At 55.4% G+C, this 22,739-nt stretch overlaps 1 protein-coding gene across 1 annotated transcript in view; it reads right to left on the bottom strand.

Moving 5' to 3' along the window:
- Positions 1 to 11,372: 11,372 nt before the first annotated feature.
- LOC307177794 (uncharacterized protein) overlaps positions 11,373 to 22,739 on the bottom strand; it is a gene marked incomplete at both ends in the record, with an annotated part of 109,742 nt that continues 98,375 nt past the window's right edge. Inside the window, 10 exon segments of the mRNA XM_079905225.1 lie at positions 11,373 to 11,434; positions 11,782 to 11,804; positions 12,408 to 12,628; positions 12,722 to 12,847; positions 12,937 to 13,098; positions 13,286 to 13,442; positions 13,978 to 14,060; positions 15,156 to 15,749; positions 15,752 to 15,819; positions 17,401 to 17,485. Of these exon segments, the coding sequence (XP_079761351.1) occupies positions 11,373 to 11,434; positions 11,782 to 11,804; positions 12,408 to 12,628; positions 12,722 to 12,847; positions 12,937 to 13,098; positions 13,286 to 13,442; positions 13,978 to 14,060; positions 15,156 to 15,749; positions 15,752 to 15,819; positions 17,401 to 17,485 (1,581 nt within the window).

Genomic DNA, 22,739 nt, shown 5'->3' on the forward strand with positions numbered 1-22,739 from the left:
TCACACCTCACAACAGTCCTGCTGAGAATGGTAGAAAGAAAAAGAAAGAAAGAAAGAAAGAAAGAAAGAAAGAAAGAAAGAAAGAAAGAGGGAGGGAGGGAGGGAGGGAGGGAGGAAGGAAGGAAGGAAGGAAGAGAGAGAGAAAGAAAGAAGGGAGGGAGGGGCAGGTAGAAAAAGAAAGAAAGAGGGAGGGAAAGCTTGCTTGAGATGAACAGGCAGTGAGTACAGATCTTGGATCTGAAACCAGGACTCTCGGACCCCAAATCCCATGCCCTTGTCCCACTGCTTCTGCCATACAACCAAGGTCAAGTGCAGGCACCCAGAATTTCGAGACAGGAGACCTAGGTTCAAACCCTGGCTCTGTGATGAGGTACCCTGTGATGCTGAGCACATCACTCCCTCCCAGGCATCCTCAGGGTCCTCACTGGGACAGTACAGATCATCAGCCTGCCCCGCCTGCTCCACACAGATGCGAGGAGAGTCAAACCAGGCCAGAAGTAAAAGTGTTTTAAAACCCATCGGGTGCCGTAGAAAAGTTGGTTGGGCTAAGAGGACTTAGCCTTTGATGATGGTTTACGGCTGTGGCTGGCAAAGGGTCGTGGCTGCTTTGGAGGGAAGTTTCCTTTGTGACCCCCAATTTCCTGAACCTAAGGGGGTAAAACCAGGACCCTGGACACCCCACGGGTGCCTAAACAGGTTACAGAAACAGTCAATGCAGCAGACCCTTTGGACAGGGAAGGGAGGAACAGATGACACACTGCCAGAGAGTTAAGCAAGCCAGGAGGAGAGCCTGAGAATTAAGGACCAAAGGTAAATTCCGTCTTCCACCCTCAAAGTGGGATTTCCCAAGGCTTGAGCAACCTGCTCACTCTTCGCCCACACAGACACACACAGCAAGGCTGGCATTTACAGAAGCATTTATGTGCTTCTGAAGTTGTAATTTACCAACCTCTTAAAACGCATTATAGGGCTTCCCCGCTGGCGCAGTGGTTGAGAATCCGCCTGCCAGTGCAGCGGACACGGGTTTGAGCCCTGGTCCGGGAAGATCCCACATGCTGCAGAGCAACTAAGCTCGTGTGCCACAACTACTGAGCCTGTGCTCTAGAGCCCATGAGCCACAACGACTGAGCCCACGTGCCGCAACTACTGAAGCCCGCGTGCCTAGAGCCCGTGCTCCACAATGAGAGAAGCCACCGCAATGAGAAGCCGGCGCACCGCAATGAAGAGCAGCCCCGGCTCGCCGCAACTAGAGAAAAGCCCGTGCGCAGCAGCAAAGACCCAACACAGCCAAAAATAAATAAATAAATAAAATTTTAAAAAACACACACACACACATTATAAGCTTCTCTCTGAAATTACTCAGGAGGGTTGGCTGTGGTGCACACACCTTGCCCAGTTCGGTGGACACCTCAACAGGAGGCCCGAGAGCCACCTGATGGGCTCCCCGGGGTGCACAAGCCGTGCGGCCCCTCTTAGGAGGGACAGCCGGGGCATCAGGCCTCCAGAGCTCCACTACTTCAGCAATGGTTCCTTATGGCTGCCCATCCTCCCTGCTCTCCCTGCAGGGCCTAGGATGGGGCTGTCTTGAGGCTTTTCAACCTCGGCCCTGTGGACATCGCAGACTATGTCATTCCCTGCGCGGCGGCTCCCTGTGCATCGTGAAGTGTCAGCAGCATCTCTGAACTTTACCGCCAGATGCCAGTAGCAACCTCCTCCCCCAGGCGTGACAACCAAAAATGTCTCCAGAAGCTGCCACGTGTCCCCTGGGTGGCAAAACTGCCCCCAGTTGAGACCCACTGGGCCATCAGGACAGGGAGATCTCCTATAAGCGCCTCCTTTGTTTTCTAGGACAACTAGTGCAGAGTCTGGCTGTCACTGTAGGGCCCGTTCAGGCAAGTCCTTAATGCACCCATGATCCAACTCACTTCCTTTGTGACACAGCGTGCTCGCCCTGAGGGTACCACCTCCTAGGCCCCTGACACGGCTCTTCTCTCTTTGGGGTCTCTGGCTGCTGGAATCTGAAGTTAACGTTCTCATTTTCTTTTTTTCTTTTTTTTTTAATCCCTCCGCTGTGCAGTCTGTATCTGAAGCTGATTCTAAGTTTCTCCCAGGGCAATTGAGTGAGCAGCTCTCTGCTGCTTCGGCTGTGTCCTGTCACTCAGTACGTACCTCCAGAGGGCCACTGTGGGCCAGAGTCCAGACAGGTGTCTCCAAGTCTGTGAAGAGAGGCACGTACCTCTTCTGGAGCGAGTGACAAGCTGGCCAGAGAAGGTCTTTCGGTCGCCCTTGGTCCCCTGCCTTTCTCCGTGGTGTAGACCGCAAGGCCACCTGGAGGGAAGTGTGGTAGGGGGGCCTCATGGAAGGAATTCCTCTGCTCTCTTTCACCTCAGAAGCCTGGACCACCACGGGATGAACTGAGGCCCGAGAGGAACAAACGCTCTTCCTGTATCAGAGGAGAGAACCCAGGTTTCATAGGGCTGCTCACCTCCCGAGGCAGCTCAGCCCACCCCCACCCATGGTGGCCCTGGAGAAAATCCACCTGCTCAGCGTTAAGTACGTCAGGGGTACCCAGGCATCAGGTTTTCAAAATAGGGTCCTATTCTGAGACCATCCTTTCTAACATGAATCAAAAATACACTGGGCTAAGAGTCAGGGGACCTGGACTCCAGGCCGACCTCTGCCTCACTCTGTTTGAGCCTCAACTACTCTGGGCCCCAGAGCCCCATTCTGAACAGGAAGGGCCTGGACAGGGTGAACTCAAGGCCCTTGCATCTCAGACATAGGATTTAAGGCCCAAATGTTTCCCATGGAGCCGGCCAGGAGTCACCTGGACGTGTCTGTGACTCACCCACCATCAGCCACTGTCCCTTCTCTGTCACTGACCACAGGACCAAGTGGAGTTATGGAGGTTCAGCCTGTGACACGGTTGGGTTTTCTCTTCTTTGCTGTCCCCATGGAACTCAGCCTCCCTTTGCCTCTAGGTCACTGTATGGCTGTTAGCATAACGTCATCTTGGGCCCTTCCCGTTCCTCCTGTCCTCCTGCTGACCCTACCCAGGACTGTACTGGGCAGTAAATCACTCCTCTATCATCAAGGACTTTGTAGTTAATAGCTATTGTCTAATAATCATTAGGACCGGGTGGCCTCTGTGATCTGTTAGTCCCCAAACAATGATGAAAACCTTCCATGACATATTCCCAGCATGTCCAGGCTGAAATGATATCTCTGGCCAACTGAGCCAACTAAGACTTGGCTTTGCAGAAGAAGGGCTTAGAAAGTATCGGGCAGGACAGCAGGGGCCCTGGGCCTGGACTCAGCCAGACCTTGGTTCGAGCTCCTTAATTCCTTCAAGTCTCCATTTTCCCAAAAGTTGAGTGGAGCTTATAATGCCGTATTCACAGAATTGTGACAACTGAGTTGAAACGTGCTTGATAAACAGGAACCCACTTCACAGATTTAAGAGATCAAAACTCTTCTTAATGGAGTTCCCTAGTGGTTAGGATGCCCGGTTTTCACTGCTGTGGCCCGGGTTCAATCCCTGGTTGGGAAACAGAGATCCCATGAGTCGCATGGCGCAGCCAGAAAAAGAGTCTCCTTACAGCCCATGTAGTCTGAGCCCCAGCTGAATGCTATCTCCAGGGCACAGACTGCTCACCCAGGTTTCATGGGGTGCTGACTTGGAGGCCTAACCCAGCCGTGCAAGGAAAGACAGCTGCTCAAAGAGGTTGTAGCTGGGACTGTGTCCAGAACTGCAGGGGCCCTAGACTGTATCCAGGACTCTCTGGCCTCTGACCTTTACTGTAGAACCTTCTAAAAGCTCCCTGACCCCACCTATTGCAGACACAGGTGCCAGCTTGGGGGCTACAGAGCTGACAGGATGCTCTCTGACCACCATGACCTCAGCTTGGGGGGCAGGGGGAAGAGGGAGGATGCTGCTGCAGGAACAGAAAACACTCTTGCTTTCCCCAAGGCCACCTTGGAAAGCCACCAAGTTCAAAGTCAACGGCTGAGTTCGTGACTCCTTCTTTGGTAAAAATAGGTCTCCACCCTCAAATGAGCTTCCATTTGAAAGCCAAGGTTCTCCGTGGGCAAAGACCCAAGAAGTCAAGCCTGAGTCTTCTCTACCCAGCTCTGAGCTGTCTCCCTTCGATGTCGAAGGCTTCAGGCACTGCCTGTCACAGTGTGCTCAGGGAGCCCTGCTCTTCTGATCTGTGGTCAGAGTGTACCAGCACCCACAGTGCCCCAGTGGCACTGGCAGAAGCAGACAGTGGACCATGCGGCAGCCAGATCACCTACGACTGGGCAGCAAGGGTAACAAGACCATTCAAAAAGTCCAATAGGGGATTTCCCTGGTGGCGCAGTGGTTGGGAGTCCGCCTGCCGATGCAGGGGACACGGGTTCGTGCCCCGGTCCGGGAAGATCCCACATGCCTCGGAGCGACTGGGCCCATGAGATCTAAGAAGTGCTGACCCCATCTGTGTCTTAAACTTTTTAGACTCCTACCTACAACCCACCCAGAACAAGGGAGACACACTGATCTCATTCCCCTCAACACTCGTGCTTTTTCCTTGTAACAAAGAATTTGTTCAAGCAACAAATCACTCAGGGTTCCCGGCCCCTCCCTGAACAGCAGGGTTACTACATACTCCGTGTCAAACAACCACATCAAAACTCCTACCAGATCTCCTGCCAGCTGATGCTAGATTTTAGTACAGACAGGCAGGAACAGGTCCACAAAGTTGAAGGAAGCATTATGGCAGGGGAAAAAAAATCTTCAATTATGACATTTCGAGCCACCGATTTAACGTGTCCAAAGAATCAGAGAAAGGTCTTGCTTATTTGGTTTTGATGGTGGAAAACTCAGGGCGGTCTGCAAACCTGCTGAGGGTAGGGTTGCCAGGTTTAGCAAATAAACATACACGCAACATTTGGGACATGTGTATACTAAAAGCTTATTCATGTGTATTTGCAACTCCAATTTAACTAGGCGTCCTGCATTTTCTCTGGTAATCCTCACTAAGGAGCATCACTGTTTGAGAACTTTGGCCAAACAAGACACAGCTGTTCCTTCCCTCCTTCCCCTGTGACTTGTCACCATGACTGGCTGGTCTCAGGAACAGGTATAATGGGCTTCCCTTGGGAAATCGCGACTTTCCATCCTTCGTCCCCTGATCTCAGTGGCTGCCGTTTTTTGCCCACACAGGCCCGGTGAGCAGTATTCAGAATAGTGCTAAGGTGTCCTTTCTGTCTCCTGGACACCCCGACGGTAGCTGCCTTCAGCGGGGTGACTCAGTCCTTCCTCGGCAAGATTTGGCAAGTCCCTCTCGCCTCCGTTTCCTGGTCCCCCGGCCTGTGCCCCCAGATTGCGCCTGCCCCCTGCTGTCGCCAGGCCTCACCAGCCTCAAGGCAGTCTGAGTGCACACACTAATTGACCGTGGACGTCTTCCCCACGCCCTGGCTGCCCCTCTCCAGGGCCCAGAGCCAGTGCTAGGGGCCTCAGGAGAGCAGCAGGGTGACCACGGCCCTTGGCTTCTCCCAAGACCCTAGGGCTCTGCCAGGTTCCTGAGCACCCAGTTTCTCAATGTGCTGCTCCGTCGATGGTCCCGAATCCCCACTGGGCCCCACTGACTCGAATTAGGCCTCGAAACTCCCCCTTTACCAGGCCCAGAATCACCCTGGAACCCTCATCTCCCCCCAGATATAAAGGTACTTTCTCTCGCCCTGGGGTATGGTTTTGGCAATTGTCCAGGGCTGCAGGATTCTGCCCCAAACTGTTCTTGCCATTGGGGTGGCCCAGAGAGCTGCCCTGAGCCCAGTCTTAAGCCGTACCTCTCCAGTTCTCTCACACCAGGCTCCACCTTCTGCGTCCTAGGGCCACTTCTGTCTCGCCTACAGGCCAGCTCTTCCTGCACAGCTGCACTGGCTGACCGCTCCTGTCTGTCTGGAAGAGTCCAGGACCTCCTGCTCTGGTCCACTCGGTTGCTAACTTCCCCCCCACCCAGCTTTTATGGAGAATTCCAGAGCTGTCACTGCTCTCCCTGATGTCCTTAGAGAACCTTTGGTTTGTGGGAGACGCACAGACCCGCTGGGAGAAGAAGCTGGTGCCTCAGTCTCCCGGGTCCCCTTGATTCAGGTACCACTTAACTGGACCACAGAACAAGTTCCCCAAACACCCTGTTTGATTGGATTCCATCGTCTGCATTTACAGGGGCTGGTGTTGCAGTCGACCTCACTCTCTTCCTGCTAACGACATTGTGTCTGCAAAACAGACTATGGGCTCCAGGCAGTAATTAACCAGGATTTATACTGGGGGTTCTACTTTCAAACTCATCTGAGTTGAGTTGGATGAAAGAAGCCACAGAGTTATTATGGCTGTTCATCAAAATGGGCCAGAAAGAGTGAATACCAGCTCCTTGCCAACTCGCCCAAATCCCCACCCCCTCCAACAGGTGCCCGCCCACCTGCTCCCTCCCAAGCGCTGCAGGAGAGTGGAGAGGCTGATGTGCTCAGCCCTTTGAGAGCCCCCCAGAACAAGCTGCTCAGAAGGATGTGGCCTGCATACCCTGCTCCTCTCCAGCCCCCAAGAGCTCCAGGAACACCATCTAACAGGGGGCAGGTCCCAGTCACCCCGAGATACACTGTCCCAGGCCAGGAGGGAAGAAGGGCACAGCCACTGACGTGGGGAAGCTGGGACAGTGTGTGGACCACAGCCCTCCTGTGACATCTCTTCCTCTCTTCCCTCAAGCGAAATTCCCCTTACTAGGAAGCCCCAGGCACCCTCATCATACTCAGGGTCTTCTGTGGACCCTCGAGGCTGCTCCCCAAAACAGAGGGACAACAGGCACCCGAGGGATCTCGGGGCTGCAGCCCCGCCCTTAGCCATGGCCTGCTGCCCAGCCGCCCCACTCAAGGCTGGGGACTGGACAGGGTCTCATATCGGGACCAGGTTTAGTACCCTGTCCCTCCACTCCATGTCACAGCAAGTAGCTAAAGTGCCACTGACATGATTTCCGGAGTGAGCCCGCCCCCTACAGGGCCCAGGCAGGACACACAGCCCCATTAGGGAAAGCAGAGGTGCACTGGTCCATCCACCCAGGGCGGAGCCTTTGGGAGAGGGAAGCACCTCGTGCCGGGTGTGAGGAAGAGGCTGACTGTGCAGCCAGGAGTCACACAGCAATCAGCCACCTTCGTGCAGCACTGCCGGGAGGAGGCACATCCCTCCCAAGCCCTGAGGCACTGGGGCGCTATGGGCACATTCCACGGTGACGACATTGTCCCCTAAGCGTTGGGGCTTAAGTGAGAGCCCGCTTTTGCCACAGATTCCAGAGCTGAAACTTTGGCTTTGACCGAGGGCCAGCCACAGTCTTGGAAAGCGCGTTGGAATGTGGGTCCCGGCTCTCCTGCCGGGCAGGTCTCTCAACCAGTCTGAGCCTCAATCTTCAGATGTGTAAAATGGGTGCAACAGTGCCAACTCGGGGTTGTTGTAAAGATGAAATGAAATAAAGAATAAAAAAGAGCCCTAGGGCTTCCCTGGTGGCGCAGTGGTTGAGAGTCCGCAGGGAACGTGGGTTCGTGCCCCAGTCCGGAAGGATCCCACATGCCACGGAGCGGCTGGGCCCGTGAGCCATGGCCGCTGAGCCTGCGCGTCCGGAGCCTGTGCTCCGCAACAGTAGGGGCCACAACAGTGACAGGCCCGCGTCCAGGAAAAAAAAAAGAAAAAAAAAAAAAGAGCCCTAGACAAATGCTGAACACGTTACTTTCCCCTTTATTAGCAAACCCTCTATTTTGGCATTTTTGCATTAACTGGCAACCATTGACATAGAGGTTAGTCAGCCTCCATGGACAGGGCTGTTTCTCACAGCCCTGGGAAGCAGGGGTGTTGAGCCTGGGGGAAGGGTGGGGCACGTGGGCACCTGGCCAACCCCAGGGAGGGGCAGTATTGACCAAGCAGGACTGATAAAGCCGCCCTCCCTTGAATGGTCGCCCCATGCAGATGACTGAGGGGCTGAAAAGAGTCCTGGATAGAAAGAGCAGATTGCCCTCCCCTCCCCCAAGCCTCTCCCACATCTCAGACCAGAGCCCTGAGGTCACCACCCCTGTGCAGCTCAGGAAGTCTCCCGGATTAGCTTTGAGAGAAACACCCACCCCCACCCCCCACCCCAGGGTCCCCTCCAGGCCTCCTCGGGATTCCTGATAGGGCCACAGAGATCCTCGGGTGGAGCGCAGCTTCTCGGGTATCCTCCCCGGGGTCTGGGTGGAAGGGTCCCAGGCCAGAGCCCCTACCAGGCCCGGGGTGCAGCTCATTTCACTGCTCCACATGGGCAACTCACCCCACACACCACCAAGCCCCCCGGCACTGGCTCAGAAAAGGAGGGGCCTGCTCCCTACACAGCCTTGGCCTGGGTCTCGGGAAGGGGGGCTCCAAGCCCAGAAAGGCCCGGGAGGGCCGTGCACCAGCCCCGGGGCTCAGCTCTCAGGACCTCCTCCAGCCCAGTCCCCTCCCTCGCGTCTGCAGGACCGTGTGCTTGTCCACCTCTTTCATTACCGAGTTTGTCTTCCTTGTCAGCTCTCATTGCTCCATCCAACACATTTCCTGAGCTCCTTTAACAGCCTAGTTAGGAGGATGGTGATGAGGACAAAACGATCCCTGCCCTGAAGGAAAAAGGACAACAAAGCTTAATTTACTGAGCACTTAATACGAGCCTGGACTGTTCTAAGCATTTGACTTTCATAACTTCCGAGGGCGGTGGTACTTAGCAGGTAGGAAAGTGAGCCCACAGGGTTCAGTGGTTTGGCCAGTGTTACAGATGGAATCAGTGGCAGAGATGGGACACATGCCAGGATAGCGCGGCTCCAGAGCCTGTGGCCATCGCGCCCTGCCCTCCGATAACGGCCATGACGGCCATCAGTACAGGGGGCCTTGAGGACAGACCGGGGAGGGTGGGAGTGGTAGGGAAAGAGCAGAGATCTGTAGCAGAATGTGAACCCTGAACTGAGCTTTGAAGATGGCAGTAAGCTATCGTTGCGGGTGTCACCTCCTGCCGCCCGCCAGTCCGTGAACTCCCTAAAGAGAGAGGCTGAGTTTTGGCACATTTCTTTCTCTCCAGGATCCAATATAGTGTCTGATACACGGTGCGCTCAACTAACAGCTGCTGATGAAATAGATTAACAAAAAGGAAGCGGGTTTGGGAGTGGAGGTCATGTCCTCTTTGTCTTTGATCTCTGAGCTCCCAGCACAGCTCTGGGCATGTGGAGGACAACTGAGCCGCACCTCGTTCCTCAGTGGGGGTGGGATCTGGGATGAGTGGACGGTGACACCTTTCCCCTGGCTAAGCACGCTGGGCGGGTCACTTCTGAGCGACCACTGTGGACTAAACCAACTGCCCAGTGCCCAGGCAGGCTTGGGGTGGAGAAGGATGAAGGAGGGCAGCGACGATGCGGACAGGGGGGCGGGAGGGGGAGGGGAAATGAGGAAGGGGCAGGGAATGGGCAAGAGTGGCAGAAGCCCCCTACCCTCTGGCCTACCACCCCGTGACAAAACTCAGATGGCATCCAAGGGGCACTCCCCTAGTTCATTCACTGGTGTCTCCTCTCAATAAGCACTGGCCGAGCCCCAGCAGTCGGCTGGACACAGCCCGGCTCCCTCGGCACACGCGGTCTACGGTCAATACCCGGGCAGGAGGGCGCAGATGTGCCAACACCTGAGTGCACCCCACTCTCTCCGGGTGCCGCAGAGGAGGGGGTGTCCATCTCAGCCGGAGTGTTGAATAAAAATCTGGTGGTCTCCAATAAAACAAAGAGAACAGGAGAGGAAGCTAGAGGAAGCTCAGATCGAACGGAGGTCACTCATTGAACAAGGGCCGGAGGGGTCCAGCCATGTGGCTGGCTCACTGAGAATGGTTTGGAGTGGCAGGACCTCTGGGTGGGCGGGGAGAAGCCAGTGTAGAATTAGGGCCAGAGAGAGGCCGGAAGTAGCCGGACCCGGTGGACTCTTGTCTGGCAAGGAGGCTGGACTTTCCTCAGTGGCCTGTGGGGACCTTCTGCAGCATCTCTAAGCCGGGAGGGCTTTCCGTTTCCAGCAATGGCCCTGGCTGGCGTGTGAAGCACGGATAAAGGGGAAGCTCCAACTGGAGGCAGGGAGGCCAGGGAGGCCACGGAGGCCGTGGCAACCTGCCCAGCAAGTTAAGACATTGAGGACATGGGCATCCACGGATGGACTTGTGAGGGGGGTGAAGGAGAGACAGAACCAAGAGGAACCAAGGCTCCTGGGTCCTCTGGGATGGAGGACCAGGAAGGCCCAGATCTGGGAGAAGGAGGGATGCTCCTTCAGATGAGTGGATCTGAGGAGGTGATGGCCGGCTCATTTGGGCATGTGAGACTGGAACAGAGGAGAGCGACCTCGACGGAGAGTCATCAGGACATACTGGTAATTGTGACCATGGATATGTCCCAGATGGCCCAAGGAGGGGCGGGGGGAAAGAAGCAAAAGAGAAGACTGCCTACGTCAGAATCCAGGGGACCCGTCCCCGTGAGGAGTAAGCAGAGCCAGAGGAGGCTGCACGTGTAAGCTGGGATGTCCAGAGAAGCAGGGGGAACAGGGGTCCAGAGGGGAGGCGGGGAGGAGGGTCACCGTCAGCCCAGGCTGAGGTCACTCCTTGAGTCGTGCCTCTGGTCACTGAGTGGCTTGGAATGGCAGGACCTTGGGGCAAGCAGAGGGGTGGGGGGACTGAAGGTGAGGGTGCCCAAAGGAAGCTGTCTCCGCAGAAAGCAGAAAGGCAGTAGCTGGGGCTGGAGTAATTGTCCTAGGCCTCTTTCTCCCCACAGCAGCCCTGCACGAGCCCTTTGCATTCTGCCGCAAGCCCTCTGTACCTCTTTCCCGCATGTCCATGTTTGCAGGGCGCCATCACCCGTGAGCCACCTGTGGCCGTGTGTTTGTCATTATCGACCCCGTGGCTGACGGTCGGCCCGGGTGCCTTGTGTCCCTCCCATCTGGGAGCTCTCTGGGCCGGGCCTCGTCAGGGTGGGCCGTTCAGCCCGACCTCACCCACCCACCTCCCCCCACCGCCCCCAGTCAGGGGGTACCACCCTCAAAAACCAAGCCAGAATCAAAAATACATTTGCAAGAAAGTGGGAAACTTTATTGAATTGGCTTTTCTTTTTAGTAGAGAAGCTGAGGAATCAGAGGAGGCAGGTCAGGGGGAAGAGGAAGCAGACCCAGAGAGAAGGGCGGGGAGTGGCTGCCCTTGGGAGGGTGCGGGCCGAGAGCGGAGTGGCCGAGCCTCGGGTCCTGCAGCCCCTCCTTTGCTCCTGCAGGGAACCGTCAGCTCTCTCCTCTGGGCACTGAAGACAGAGCGAGGGGCTGCCCGGCAGATTTAAGGCCTAGTTTTTTCTGAAATGCGGCGAGTGGAGGTGGTGCTGCTAGTAGAGATGGTTCCTGGGCAATGGAAGAGGCAAAAGAACTTCAGGCTGGAGAAGACCCAGCTCAGGCCAGCTCAGGCCCCCCAGGAGGGCCCCAAACCCCTAGTCAGTCTGGTGGCGTGGTGGGTAGTTGATGGGGACTCTGTGTTATTGTCTGGGGGACCCCCTCCGTGACAGCCCCGTCTGTGGGGCTGTGGGGACAGAGCCACCTATTTTGAAAGGAAAACAGAGGAGCAGGTGACCGCTTCTGCTCCAGTACCATTCCCCGCTCCCTACACTGGGGAACCCAGCACTGCCGCCCAGCCCGCCCACAGGGCCAGAAGCAGGAGCCGCATCACCTCTCCCACTAGGTTATTTCCTTACCTCCTGCGGGGAAGCCGGGAAGCCTGGGAGAAGGGAGAAAGGAGAGAGGCAGCCATGAGCGGAAGGCAACTGAGGACAGCCGCCTACCTGTCCTCAGATGGAGTCTCTCAGATCATCACTTTGAGCCCCTGAGTTGGGCTCTTTTCCCAGCTGTGTCCCCAGCCCACAGAGCAGCAGCGTCAGGTGACTCCCAGGCCTGTGCTGTCTGTCTGGGAAGCCTCAGGAGGAGATATTGTTAGGCACTTGCTGGGTGTTTTGTCCTCCCTGTGCTGCACTCGACCCCTTACCCCTCCCTTGATCCCACAAGGATGGCCTGATCCCTGCAGGTAGTCTGAAGGCAGTTAAATCTCTATTTTAACAGCTCTGCTGGGCTGCTCTGAATCCAAGCTAATACTTTTCCAATATGAGATATCTTCTCGATAGTCCCTAGTCCTGCCAGTCTAACCTGGAGGCCCGAATTAAAAAGTTAACGGAAATGCCCCTACAGTCTGATGCCAGGAGACAAGAAGGAAGCGCTGGTCCTGGATCCTGGTCCAGGCTGTTGAAGCTCGGACAGGTGTCCTTTCCTCCCAGACACAAGGGCCTGACAGCCCAGGGTCCTGCAGTCAATTTCCCACATGACCTACTTGGCGTCCTGGCCCTCCAGCAGGCTGCGGTAGGTGGCGATCTCCTGCTCCAGCCGCGCCTTGATGTCCAGCAGCACCTTGTACTCCTGGCTCTGGCACTCCATCTCACTGCGCAGCTCGCTCAGCTGGGCCTCGATGCTGCCGATGAAGCCCTGGATCTGCTGCAGCTGCAGGGCGTAGCGGCACTCGGTCTCCGACACCGTGCTCTCCAGCCCGGCTTTCTGGTGGGGCAGCAGAGGAGAAGGTCAGAGGGGAGCCGGGCCAGGGGGAGGGGCCTAGAGGGGGCAGCCGCTGGGCAGGGGCAGCAGGTGTACCATGCTGAGCTGGGACTGCAGTTCAATCTCCAGACCCTGGAGCGTACGCCTGAGCTCCGTGATCTCCGTCTTACTGGTCTGGATACTGGCAGTGCTGGAAGACACCTCCTTGGCCAGCTCTTCACTCTGGAATTCAAGCAGGACCAAGGTGATGGAAGAGCCCAGCTGGAGGGCCCGAGCACCCCCTGGCTCAGCGAGGTTAGAGGGCCAGGTACCTTGCTGTTGAACCATTCCTCGGCATCCCGGCGGTTCTTCTCCGCCATGGCCTCGTACTGCTCCCTCATCTCTGCCAGCACGCGGCTTAGGTCAATGCCTGGGGTGGCGTCCATCTCCACAGTGACCTGGCCGATCACCTGGTTTCTGAGCTCCTTCATCTCCTGTAGGGATGGAAAAGGAAGATGCATGAAGTTCCTCAGCCTGGCCCTCCTCGGCTCTGAAGGCTACTGGAATGTTCTGGAAAGTGCTTCCAGGTCCCACAGTGGAGGGCTGAGCCTGGCTGCAGCAGAGGGCTCCCCGTCATCCCTGAAGGTGACTCAGCCATGGCAAGCACAGCCCACCTCTCACCTCCTCGTGGTTCTTCTTCAGGTAGGCCAGCTCCTCGTTCAGGCTCTCGATCTGCATCTCCAGGTCGGTCTTCATCAGGGTCAGTTCGTCCAGCACCCTGCGGAGGCCGTTGATGTCGGCCTCCACGCTCTGGCGCAGGGCCAGTTCGTTCTCATACCTAAAGGATTTTTAAATTGAAAAAACAACATAGAGGGCTTCCCTGGTGGCGCAGTGGTTGAGAGTCTGCCTGCCGATGCAGGGGACACGGGTTCATGCCCCTGTCCGGGAAGATCCCACATGCCACGGAGCGGCTGGGCCCGTGAGCCATAGCCGCTGAGCCTGCACATCCGGAGCCTGTGCTCCGCAACGGGAGACGCCACAGCAGTGAGAGGCCCATGTACCGCGAAAAAACAAAAAACAAAAAACATAGAAATGGTAATAGGAGTTTGGGTTTTTGAGCACAAGTCACTCATTCTCCTTACTTAGCCCTGCAATAAACCTTTCTCTGCTCCAATAAAAAAAGGAAGGAAGGAAGGCAGGGAGGGAGGGAGGAAGGAAGGAAGAAATGGTATTAGACACTCCACTACCCCTGCACTGGACTCTGCTACTTCCGCAAGACCTTCACTCCTGGGATACTCTGGTTACATTGTTCAGAGGAGCATTTGTCTAAAACTGTAACTGCTGGGAAAGGGGAATGAGGGAAATAAACTCACTTGAGCCTGAAGTCGTCGGCAGCCAGCCTGGAGTTGTCGATCTCCAGAATGATCCGGTTGTTGTCGATGGTGGCCGCCAAGATCTGCAAAACACAGAAGGTAACCAACCGCTGGAGGGTCCACAAGCTTGGGGAGCAGGACTGAGAAAACACGGGCAGGACGGGTAGCCATCAGACCCTGCCTCTTCTCTGCCCCTGCGAGCTGGGACAGGACACTTCTCCCTGGGCCTCAGTTCCTCTTCTGTAAAGTGAGAGACAGGACGACAGGTCCCCTTGGTTTGTTCTGTCACTCCATCATTCTATGTCTGGTCATGGTGGGAAAGATCGGGATGTACATTCCAGGGGAACGACCCCACCAAGAACATCTGTGGTTAGTCACGTCTCTGCAGCGTCAGACTGGCAACCTCTCGTGGCCGCTGTCTTGAGGGCCTTTCTTCTCCTTAAGATCAGGACAGAATCAGCCTGGCCCCCCACAGTTCATAATAACATCACCGGAGCTGGCCTCCCCTCTGAGCAGGGTGGAATTCCAACAAGTTTCCCCATCCATTTGAATTTCTCTTCTAAACTTTTGTTAGACATTTAAACAAAAGCATTTAAAATCCACCCCACATAGCTGGGACTGAGCCCAGGCAGATGGATTTCTGTTCCAACAAGCTGGCATCACAACGTGATGGACAGGCCTTAACGGAGAGAATCTCAGCTTAGCACTGCCTAAGCCTCTGCCTGCATCTCCCCTACCTGGTCGCTGCCAATTGAGAATGCCAGTTTAAAGGAGGCCCCTAGAAAATAGTGTTCCCAAACCAATGAATGAACATGCATTCCTTTCTCTGTTGGTTTTAGCCATTCTTAGTGGCTTTGAAAACTTCCAAATAACCCAGCACAGCTTCCAAATGACCCAGTGGGTTAGGATTATAGAGATCAAGTCAGTAATAACATAACTGGAAAGCAGTAAAAAATGTTGGCATGAGTAAGAACAATAAAAATGAATAATGGGAGAGAACGCATAGCCTGAGAAAACGCATCAGGAAGAGAGATGCAGTAAAAGACTAGATTTTCCCCCAAAGAAAGGGTAAGAATTCTGCCCATGCTGCATCTTCTGGTCCCTGGGGACCCTGCTTTTCCTGGCCAGTGCGTCTCTGCCCTGCTCAGAGGAAGCCTCCTCGACCTGCAAGGACTCACCTTGTCCCGGAGGTCCTCGATGGTCTTGAAGTAGGAGCTGTAGTCCCGTTCCGGGCTGGTTGGGCTCTTCTTCAGATGCCAGTCACGGATCTTCACCTCCAGGTCAGCGTTGGCCTCCTCCAGGATGCGCACCTTCTCCAGGTAGGAGGCCAGGCGGCTGTTGAGGTTCTGCATGGTGATCTTCTCGTTGCCAGAGAGGAGGCCGCCATCGCCACCACCGAGGCTGCCGCCAAGGCCACCACCATATCCTCCACCGAAGTCACCAAAGCCACCACCAAAACACCCACCAAAGCTGCCACCTCCAAGGCCACCTCCAAAGCCTCCACCCAAACCACTACCAGCCCCTCCACCAAAGCCGCAGCTTATGCCACCCCCAAAGCCCCCAGCTGATCCCCCAGAGCAAAACCGGGTTGAGCTGCTAGAGATACTGCGACCTCCTCCCAGCTTGCAGGAACCACCCCCATAGCTAGCGGAGGAATTCTGCAGGAAACAGCTCATGGTGAGAGCGAGATGGGCAGAGAGCGCTGGTGCGGTAGGATCTTGGCTTGGCCTGGCCGAGGACTGTGGCTCTTCCCCAGAGTGGATGCCTTTTATACACTTTCCAGGGGGTTGGACGGTTGCCCCATCTTCTCTCCTCCCTTCCCCACCCTCTGACTGGTGCCAGCTGCACGTCTGTTTCCCACAAGCTCATTACCTCTGTTCTCCAGGGTGGGTTGTGCGATGGGGGGAGGGGGCATTTTTTTTTCTTAATCCTTAACAAAAGTGATGATTCAGAGGGAACAGTGTTCTGCTTGAGACTACCCTTTGAAAACTGAATTCTGTCTCACCTCTCCACTTAGGGAACTCACTCCCATCGGCCCCACCCAATGTTAGAACCGGGACTGAGCTGCACCGGTCTGCCAGGGAGCTTCTGCAGAGGAAGGGTGGCTGCAAAGTTGTCACTTCAGCCCTCTGCCTCCCTTCTTCCTGTTTCTAAAAGGTCTGACTGGAATGTTCTGCGTCTTTCTCAGCATTTCATCTACTCCAGTGCTCCCAGCAACAAGGACGAACTTTGCTTGGTCCTATAGAATCAGCAACCTTGAAGGCTTTTAGGCTGAGAAAAAAATGGCTCCAAGACCATCAGGTAAAGTCACGGCGGCGAGAGACCTTAGGGACCGTCCAACACAGTTCCCTCAGCTGGGGAAACTGAGGCATAGAAAGAGCAAGTGACCCTGCACATCGTAATAGCTAACACCCTGAGATCCCTCGCCATATGCAGGCACTGGGCTGAGAAATCTATATTGACTGCCTCATTTAATCTTTGCAACAGCCCAATAAGGTGAGTACTCCTATTATCCCCATTTTACACAGGAGGAAACTGAGCCTCAAGGGCAGAGTCAGGACTGAAACCCAAGTCCGGTCCTGTCTACACTAGGCTCAATTTTTTAGGCATTTTTTCCGACAGTAAAATGGACAAACCATAAGCAACCAGCTTAATGCATTTTTACCCACGTGTGAAAATTTAAGCACGTGTTTACTTGTGTCACCGCCACCCAGAACATTTCTAGCACCCCATAAAGCCCCTTGCACCTTTTCCCAGTCAATCGCCCCCCATACACCCCATGCCCCTAACATACCCATAATTCCAACTCTGTCACCATAGATCAATTCGGATGTTCTCAGCCACGGGCTATTTTGCTCCCCAAGGGACGTTTGATAGTGTCTGGAGACATTCTGGTTGTCACAACTGGGGGATGCTACTGGGATCTGGAGGATAGACACCAGAGATGCGGCTAAGTAGCCTACTGTGCACGGGACAGCCCCTGCCCCAGAGAATTCTCCAGCCCAGAAGGTCAGTAGTGTCGAGGTCAAAAAGCCCTAGGTCAGCCTGGCCCATGGGTTTAATTACTCCATTATTGCAACCACAGAGCCATAGCCACGTCCAGAAAGGAAGCCTTGTAATACTGAGCAGGGCTCTTTCTAGCCCCCCAACCACATGACACCTGCCTCAGCTTGTGCGTGTTTGAACAAGAGGCCACATAGAGGATGTGACCCAGAGCCTGGGGCCAGGGTCTCTGCCGAGAAGCCTGGGATGCGACTGAAACTCAGGGTCTGCTTAGGAAGCCAGCGGAGGAGGCCTCACCACTCAGGCTGAAAGAAGAAAGAAACGGGCCTTGAGCTGGCCTCTCAGAAGCCCGGGAGAGAAGGAGAGGTTCCAGGGCTGACAGTGCAGGACACTGGACTCGGGCTCAAAGCCTCCACTCACCAAGGGGGCCAAGGTTGCCGTGAATGGCCTCCTGGGAGCTGCCCGCCCACAGCAGCCTGAGGGGCTGGGTGGGACAGGCCAGGAGCTGGAGTGAGATGACACAGGCTTGAGGTTGTCCTGGAAGCCCCCTCACTGATTCAGCAAGACCAGAAACGAGGGCTCGGAGTCAGGGCTTTCTTGGCCTCTGTTTTCTATGGGTAGGGAAGTGGGCCTGCGTCTCCCCCAGTGGGTGTCAGTGCCAAGGAGAGAGCCAGGCCGGGCTGCGGTGCTCTAAGACCACGGGGAGGCCAGGGACTCAGGCTGACCCCTGACCATGCCCTGCCCTCCTGCCCAAACTGATGGCTCAGCTCTCTCTCTCTGAAAACGTGTGATTCAGCCCAAAGCAGGAGCCCTCCAAGAAGGTAATTAATGGAACCTGCCAGACCTGGAATGGCAATCCTCCTGGGGCTGAAGAGCAAGTTCAGCCAACGCCTCTTAGAGAAACAATAACCACAGATCCTCCAAAGCCCCGCGGTGGCCAGGACGTGCCTCCCTCACAGGGTCAGGGCACGGCCCCTCTGCACCCGTCCCGAGCAGGGTATGTGAAGCCTTGGCACGGGAATGCCTTCCTCTGACCCAAAGTGAACCCCAGGGCCCATGGGGCGGAGGGACACATGCCAGTGCTACTGAAGGGAGCTAGGTAGAGACCCATCCTGGGGACCCCATTTCTCCTCTCCCAGCCCTTGTCCAAATGGGGCAGGACAGAGTGCTGGGGCTGAGGCACTGCCCACACGTCTAAAGCTTCCTTCTTTGCGTTCTGGCAAAATCACCTCTGCTATAACGTTTCCAGGGAAGGGGAGGGAAAGCCCCGTTATGAGTGGCCCCTGCAGAGGAAGCTGAGCTTAACAGGTTGTCACACAACAACAGGAGAGGGGTTTTATTTGCCCCATCTTATAGATGAGGCAGCTGAGGTTCAGGGAAGATAAGTCACTCATCCAAGGTCCCCATAAACTGGCATCTAGCTCTCTCTACCCCACCAGTTGGTGTCTTGGAGGCTTGCTGCAAACTCGGTGTCTGACCTCTGAGGGTTCCATTCTGTATGTGTTAAAAGATAATAAAATACCACTAGCTAACATTTGTGAATACTGTGTGAGACACTCTACATGCATGTAGAGCGGTCCTTGAAACGACTCTGCTATTGTTATTGTATCCTTTTTCCAGAATAGGAAACGAAGGCCCAGAGAGGTTAACTACATCGCCCAAACTTGAGTATGTCAGGGCCAAGATTCAAACCTCTGGCTCTAGGGTCTGCGCCCTTGACTACTGCCGGGTCAGTCCCTTTCAGGCCAGTGTTGGCGCTGTCCCATCCAGAGGGCCTTCTCTCTTGCCCTCTCCATTCTCAGGCCTCCTGTCACCCAAGACCCAGCTGGTGGCTGGGCCTGCATCCCACAGTGGTTAGGCCTGTGCAGCTGTTGGTCTGATGGTCAGCCTGTCTGGCCTGATGTGAGCTCCAAAGCTCGGGGGCTTGTAAGGGTACTTACTCAACGCAAAATGTCAAAGCCTAAATTGTCCTAGGAAATTCCCCATCCAACTCCTTCATTTCTGAGACCCAGAATGCCAAGGCCCGGGGCAGCGGGAAGGGCAGAGTTTCGCATGGATCTCTAGCTCTACCACTGATTCACTGTACATGTGGTGTACATATGGGGGTACATATGGGGTACATGTGGGGGTACCTATGGTGATTCATCGTGGGCCTTACGTTGAAATGGCTTCTAAGTTTCCTTCAGCAATGCCCTCTGAGGCTCTAGTTCTCAAAAATTTATCCAGAGTCACCAGATTGTTCACCTGCAAAGTTGAGGCCTCGACCTCATCCCCCAGCTCCTAACCCAGCATTCCTTGCTTGAATCTTGGATCAGGCTCCTCCCTCCTTCCCTCTCTCCCTGGACAACGGAGGGCCTGGAGCCCAGGCTGGCTGACCACCTCCCAAAGGGTCCTAAGGCTCCCTCACAGGGGAGGGGTCTCTTGTGAAAGGCAGACCCACCCCAGACGGTGGACCCGGGCCCTCTGTCAGCCCTCCACCCTCAGAGACACCTGCTTGACACAGCAATCCCCAGGAGCCTTCTCCAGCCTAGCCTCAAGGCCTCAGGGCTTCACGTTTCTACGTAATCAGCTTTCTAAAATCCCTTTTATACCACCAGGGTTCCCCAGAAACCCAACGACGCCAGCAAAGGCTTTGAATTAGGTGGACCTGTTTCAACCCTACTTCTGCCACAGACTGGCTGTGTGACCTTGGGAAAGTTACTCAACCTTTCAGTGCCTCGGTGACTGCAACTGTAAAATAGGCATTAGAGGAGTTAGTATTTGAGAAGCACCTGACCCACAGGAGCTCCCGGCAGGCGGAAGGTTACTCTTCCCTCCCTGTTACAAGTGAGGAAATGTGAGCTTCTCATTGTTAGATGACCCGGCAGAGAATTCTTCTGGGTCTCCTCCATCCAGTGCCAGCCCATTGCTTTGCCTCCCTCTCTGCAGCCAGCACGGCACCCACAGCAACCAGACATGTGACAGTTGGTGGCATTCCTGTCTTATTTCCCCCACTCAGTCTTACATTTCCTGAAGATAAGGGCTTTGTCCTCCAAATACTGCTCCTGGCACGGGGGAGCTCTGGCTAACCGTCCAAGAAGCTGTTTCAGAGACACGCTGTCTGCTGGCTTTAGGTGAGAAGGAATATCTAGCAGGAATGGTATCAAGTGGGGTCACCCCAGCTGCAAATCTCATGGGAAAAGCTGCCACCTCCTTATTTCCCCTCGTGTCGCCAGCTGCCCACAGAGGGACAGGTGACCCCCAGGTGGGCACATACCCTAGACATGAGCGAATGTCCAGAGCCATGTCTAAGGCAAGAAAGAGCAGAAGAGAAGAAAGTTCATGCATTCGTGCAACAGCTGTTTATTGAGCTACAAACTTGAGTATGACAGGGCCAAGATTCTACCCCTCTGAGGACTCAGCAGTGCAGGGAGAAGACACAGCCCCTGCTGTCACAGGCCAGGCTCTCAGGACACAGAGCAGCCCATAGACAACCTCGAGATCAGCTCGTCCAGTCAGACACCTCCATTTAAAGATGTGGAAACTGAGACCCGGAGGAGAACAGGGACCAAAGTCCTCAGGGAGAGAGGGGTGGGCATGCCCCACGCCTGCTCTGGGAAAGCCAGCCTGAACACAGCACACACCCCGGGGCCCTAATCCCTAGTCCCAAAGCTGCCCTCTCTGTGGGGAGGAGAGAGGCCTGCTGCCTGCTTCCCGGATTGGCTGGAAACCCAGCCCCACCTCCATCCAGGGGCAGGAAGTGGGCTGTCTCTGCCCCCCGAAGATGATTTAAGGGCTCAGCCAGGCATGAGCCATCCCTAGGTGTGGGCTTCTCACTCCACGGTCAGACAGGGGACGGGACTTGGCAAGTTCCAAGGGCTTCTCTGCTAGCCTGTCCCTGAATCCCAGCAGAGCAGGAATGGGAACTCAGGGGAGATAGAAGCAGCCTCCCCTTCCCACCCCCACAGCTCAGGGTCTGGCCCGGAGAGAAGGCTCACTGGATGAGGGCTGAGCCCCCATGCCACCCTGCACCTTTGCAGACGCGGTTATTTTTGCAAGCAAAGAAGGCTCTTCGGTGGCCGTTTAGGAGGCCTGAGACCTCCCAACAGAGGCCCGGAAGCCGGCGAGGCACGAGCAGCAGCCTGGCCACAGTGGGGTCGGAGAGTTCCCAGAAGGAGCCTGGCTGAGCCCAGCATGCTGGGGACGTGGAACCTGGTGCTCTGGGCTTGAACCACAGCGTGAGAGACCAAGGTGGCACGTGACGACAATCTTTCTGACTGTAATGGCTGTGTGACACTTGAACAGGCTGCCCCTAGAGGTTAAGAAATGGGGTTCAGACCATCACACCCTCTAAGGAAGAGGTTGTCAGCTTCTGTCACCCTTATGGCGTCCAGGGAAAAAGCAAAGGTCTGGAATCAGAGAGACCGTCCCAAACCCAGTTTCACTGTTTCCTAGTTTATGGCTTCCTTCAAGTGACTGAGCTTCCCTGGCCCTCGGTTTCCTCTTCTGACAACTGCCTCTGAAGTCTGACCCCACAGCTTCAAAAGCTGTCTGGAGAATAAATGAGATGCCATCCATTGAATGCCCTGCCCAGAGCCTGGCAGTGTGCAGACGCTTAATAAATTCCGTTTCCTTCCTCCGGCCCCAGGGACATCGGGCCTCAAAGTGTGTACTCAGGAGACACATTCTAGATTAAATCTCCCCCAGAAAGAACAGATGCCACCTTCTCTCCAGCCACGGCTGCTGGGTGAGGAGTTGTACCCAGCGAGACCTACGGGCTCCCTCTCAGAGGGCCTGGCCCTCCTCCCAAATGATCTGATTCTAAGGAGAACAGCGGCACGTCCTACCTGCTCTTCCCAGCAGAACAAAGAAACCGGTTCTCCCTCTCCCCACAATCCTCACCCGAGCCCAGCCCAGCCATGGCACCCAGAGTTCTCCACTTCCTCATTCCCTGCCCTCTATCAGGAGCTACGAATCCTAAAGGAAACAGCCCCAAACCAGAAGCGACAAATCAGGTGTGCGTGGATACCGCTGCTCTAATGAGCCCTCAGGTGGAGGCTGGTGACTGGAGAGCAGGAGCAGGATTTAGACAGAGAAGGGCAAATAGGGATTGGTACTGCTTTGGACTTAAGCTTGGAGAAATCAGGGAGGACTTCCTGGAGCTGGTGTTTTTCCCTCTGGGCACTTTCAGTGCTTTGGGGGGGATGACAGCTTCGGGGGGGATGGGGGCCAGCTTTGCAGGGGGACAGAGAGGGGAACTGGCTCAGCCGCTCTGGAGGTCAGGTGTGCCTGGCTGGAAAAGAGGGGAGGTTCAGGGGTACATATGGTGAAGGCCAGAAGCAAGGAGGAAGGTCCTGTCAATGAGCTGTGAAGAACCAGGGCCTGGGGTCCCAGAACAAGCCCTGGTCTTGGAGTCATACAGGTGTGGGACCCAGCCCCAGCCCTGCTGCTTACTACCCATCCACGAGGCCTCTGGGCAAGTCATCAGCCTGACCTCCTCATCTGTAAGCTTCTCTAAGTTCCTTCATCTCTAAGATGGAATAATAAATCCTGACCACCGGCAGTTGGTTAAATGAGACCCATAGGCGGGTGTGCCTAGCACAGTGCCAACCACAGAGTGGTGAACCAGAGCCATCGATTCAGTCAACCATCCAGTAAGTGATCAGTCCGTGTGTCCAGCCCTGTGCTAAGTACAACACACTGCTCTAAGGAACCCCGCCTCCTGCTTCTGTGATCACTAAAGAGGGTAAGCAAGACAGCAAGTCGTCTGAGCCACCTGA

This window comes from Stenella coeruleoalba (assembly GCF_951394435.1).
Source record: "Stenella coeruleoalba genome assembly, chromosome: 19".
Classification (NCBI taxonomy): Eukaryota; Metazoa; Chordata; class Mammalia; order Artiodactyla; family Delphinidae; genus Stenella; species Stenella coeruleoalba.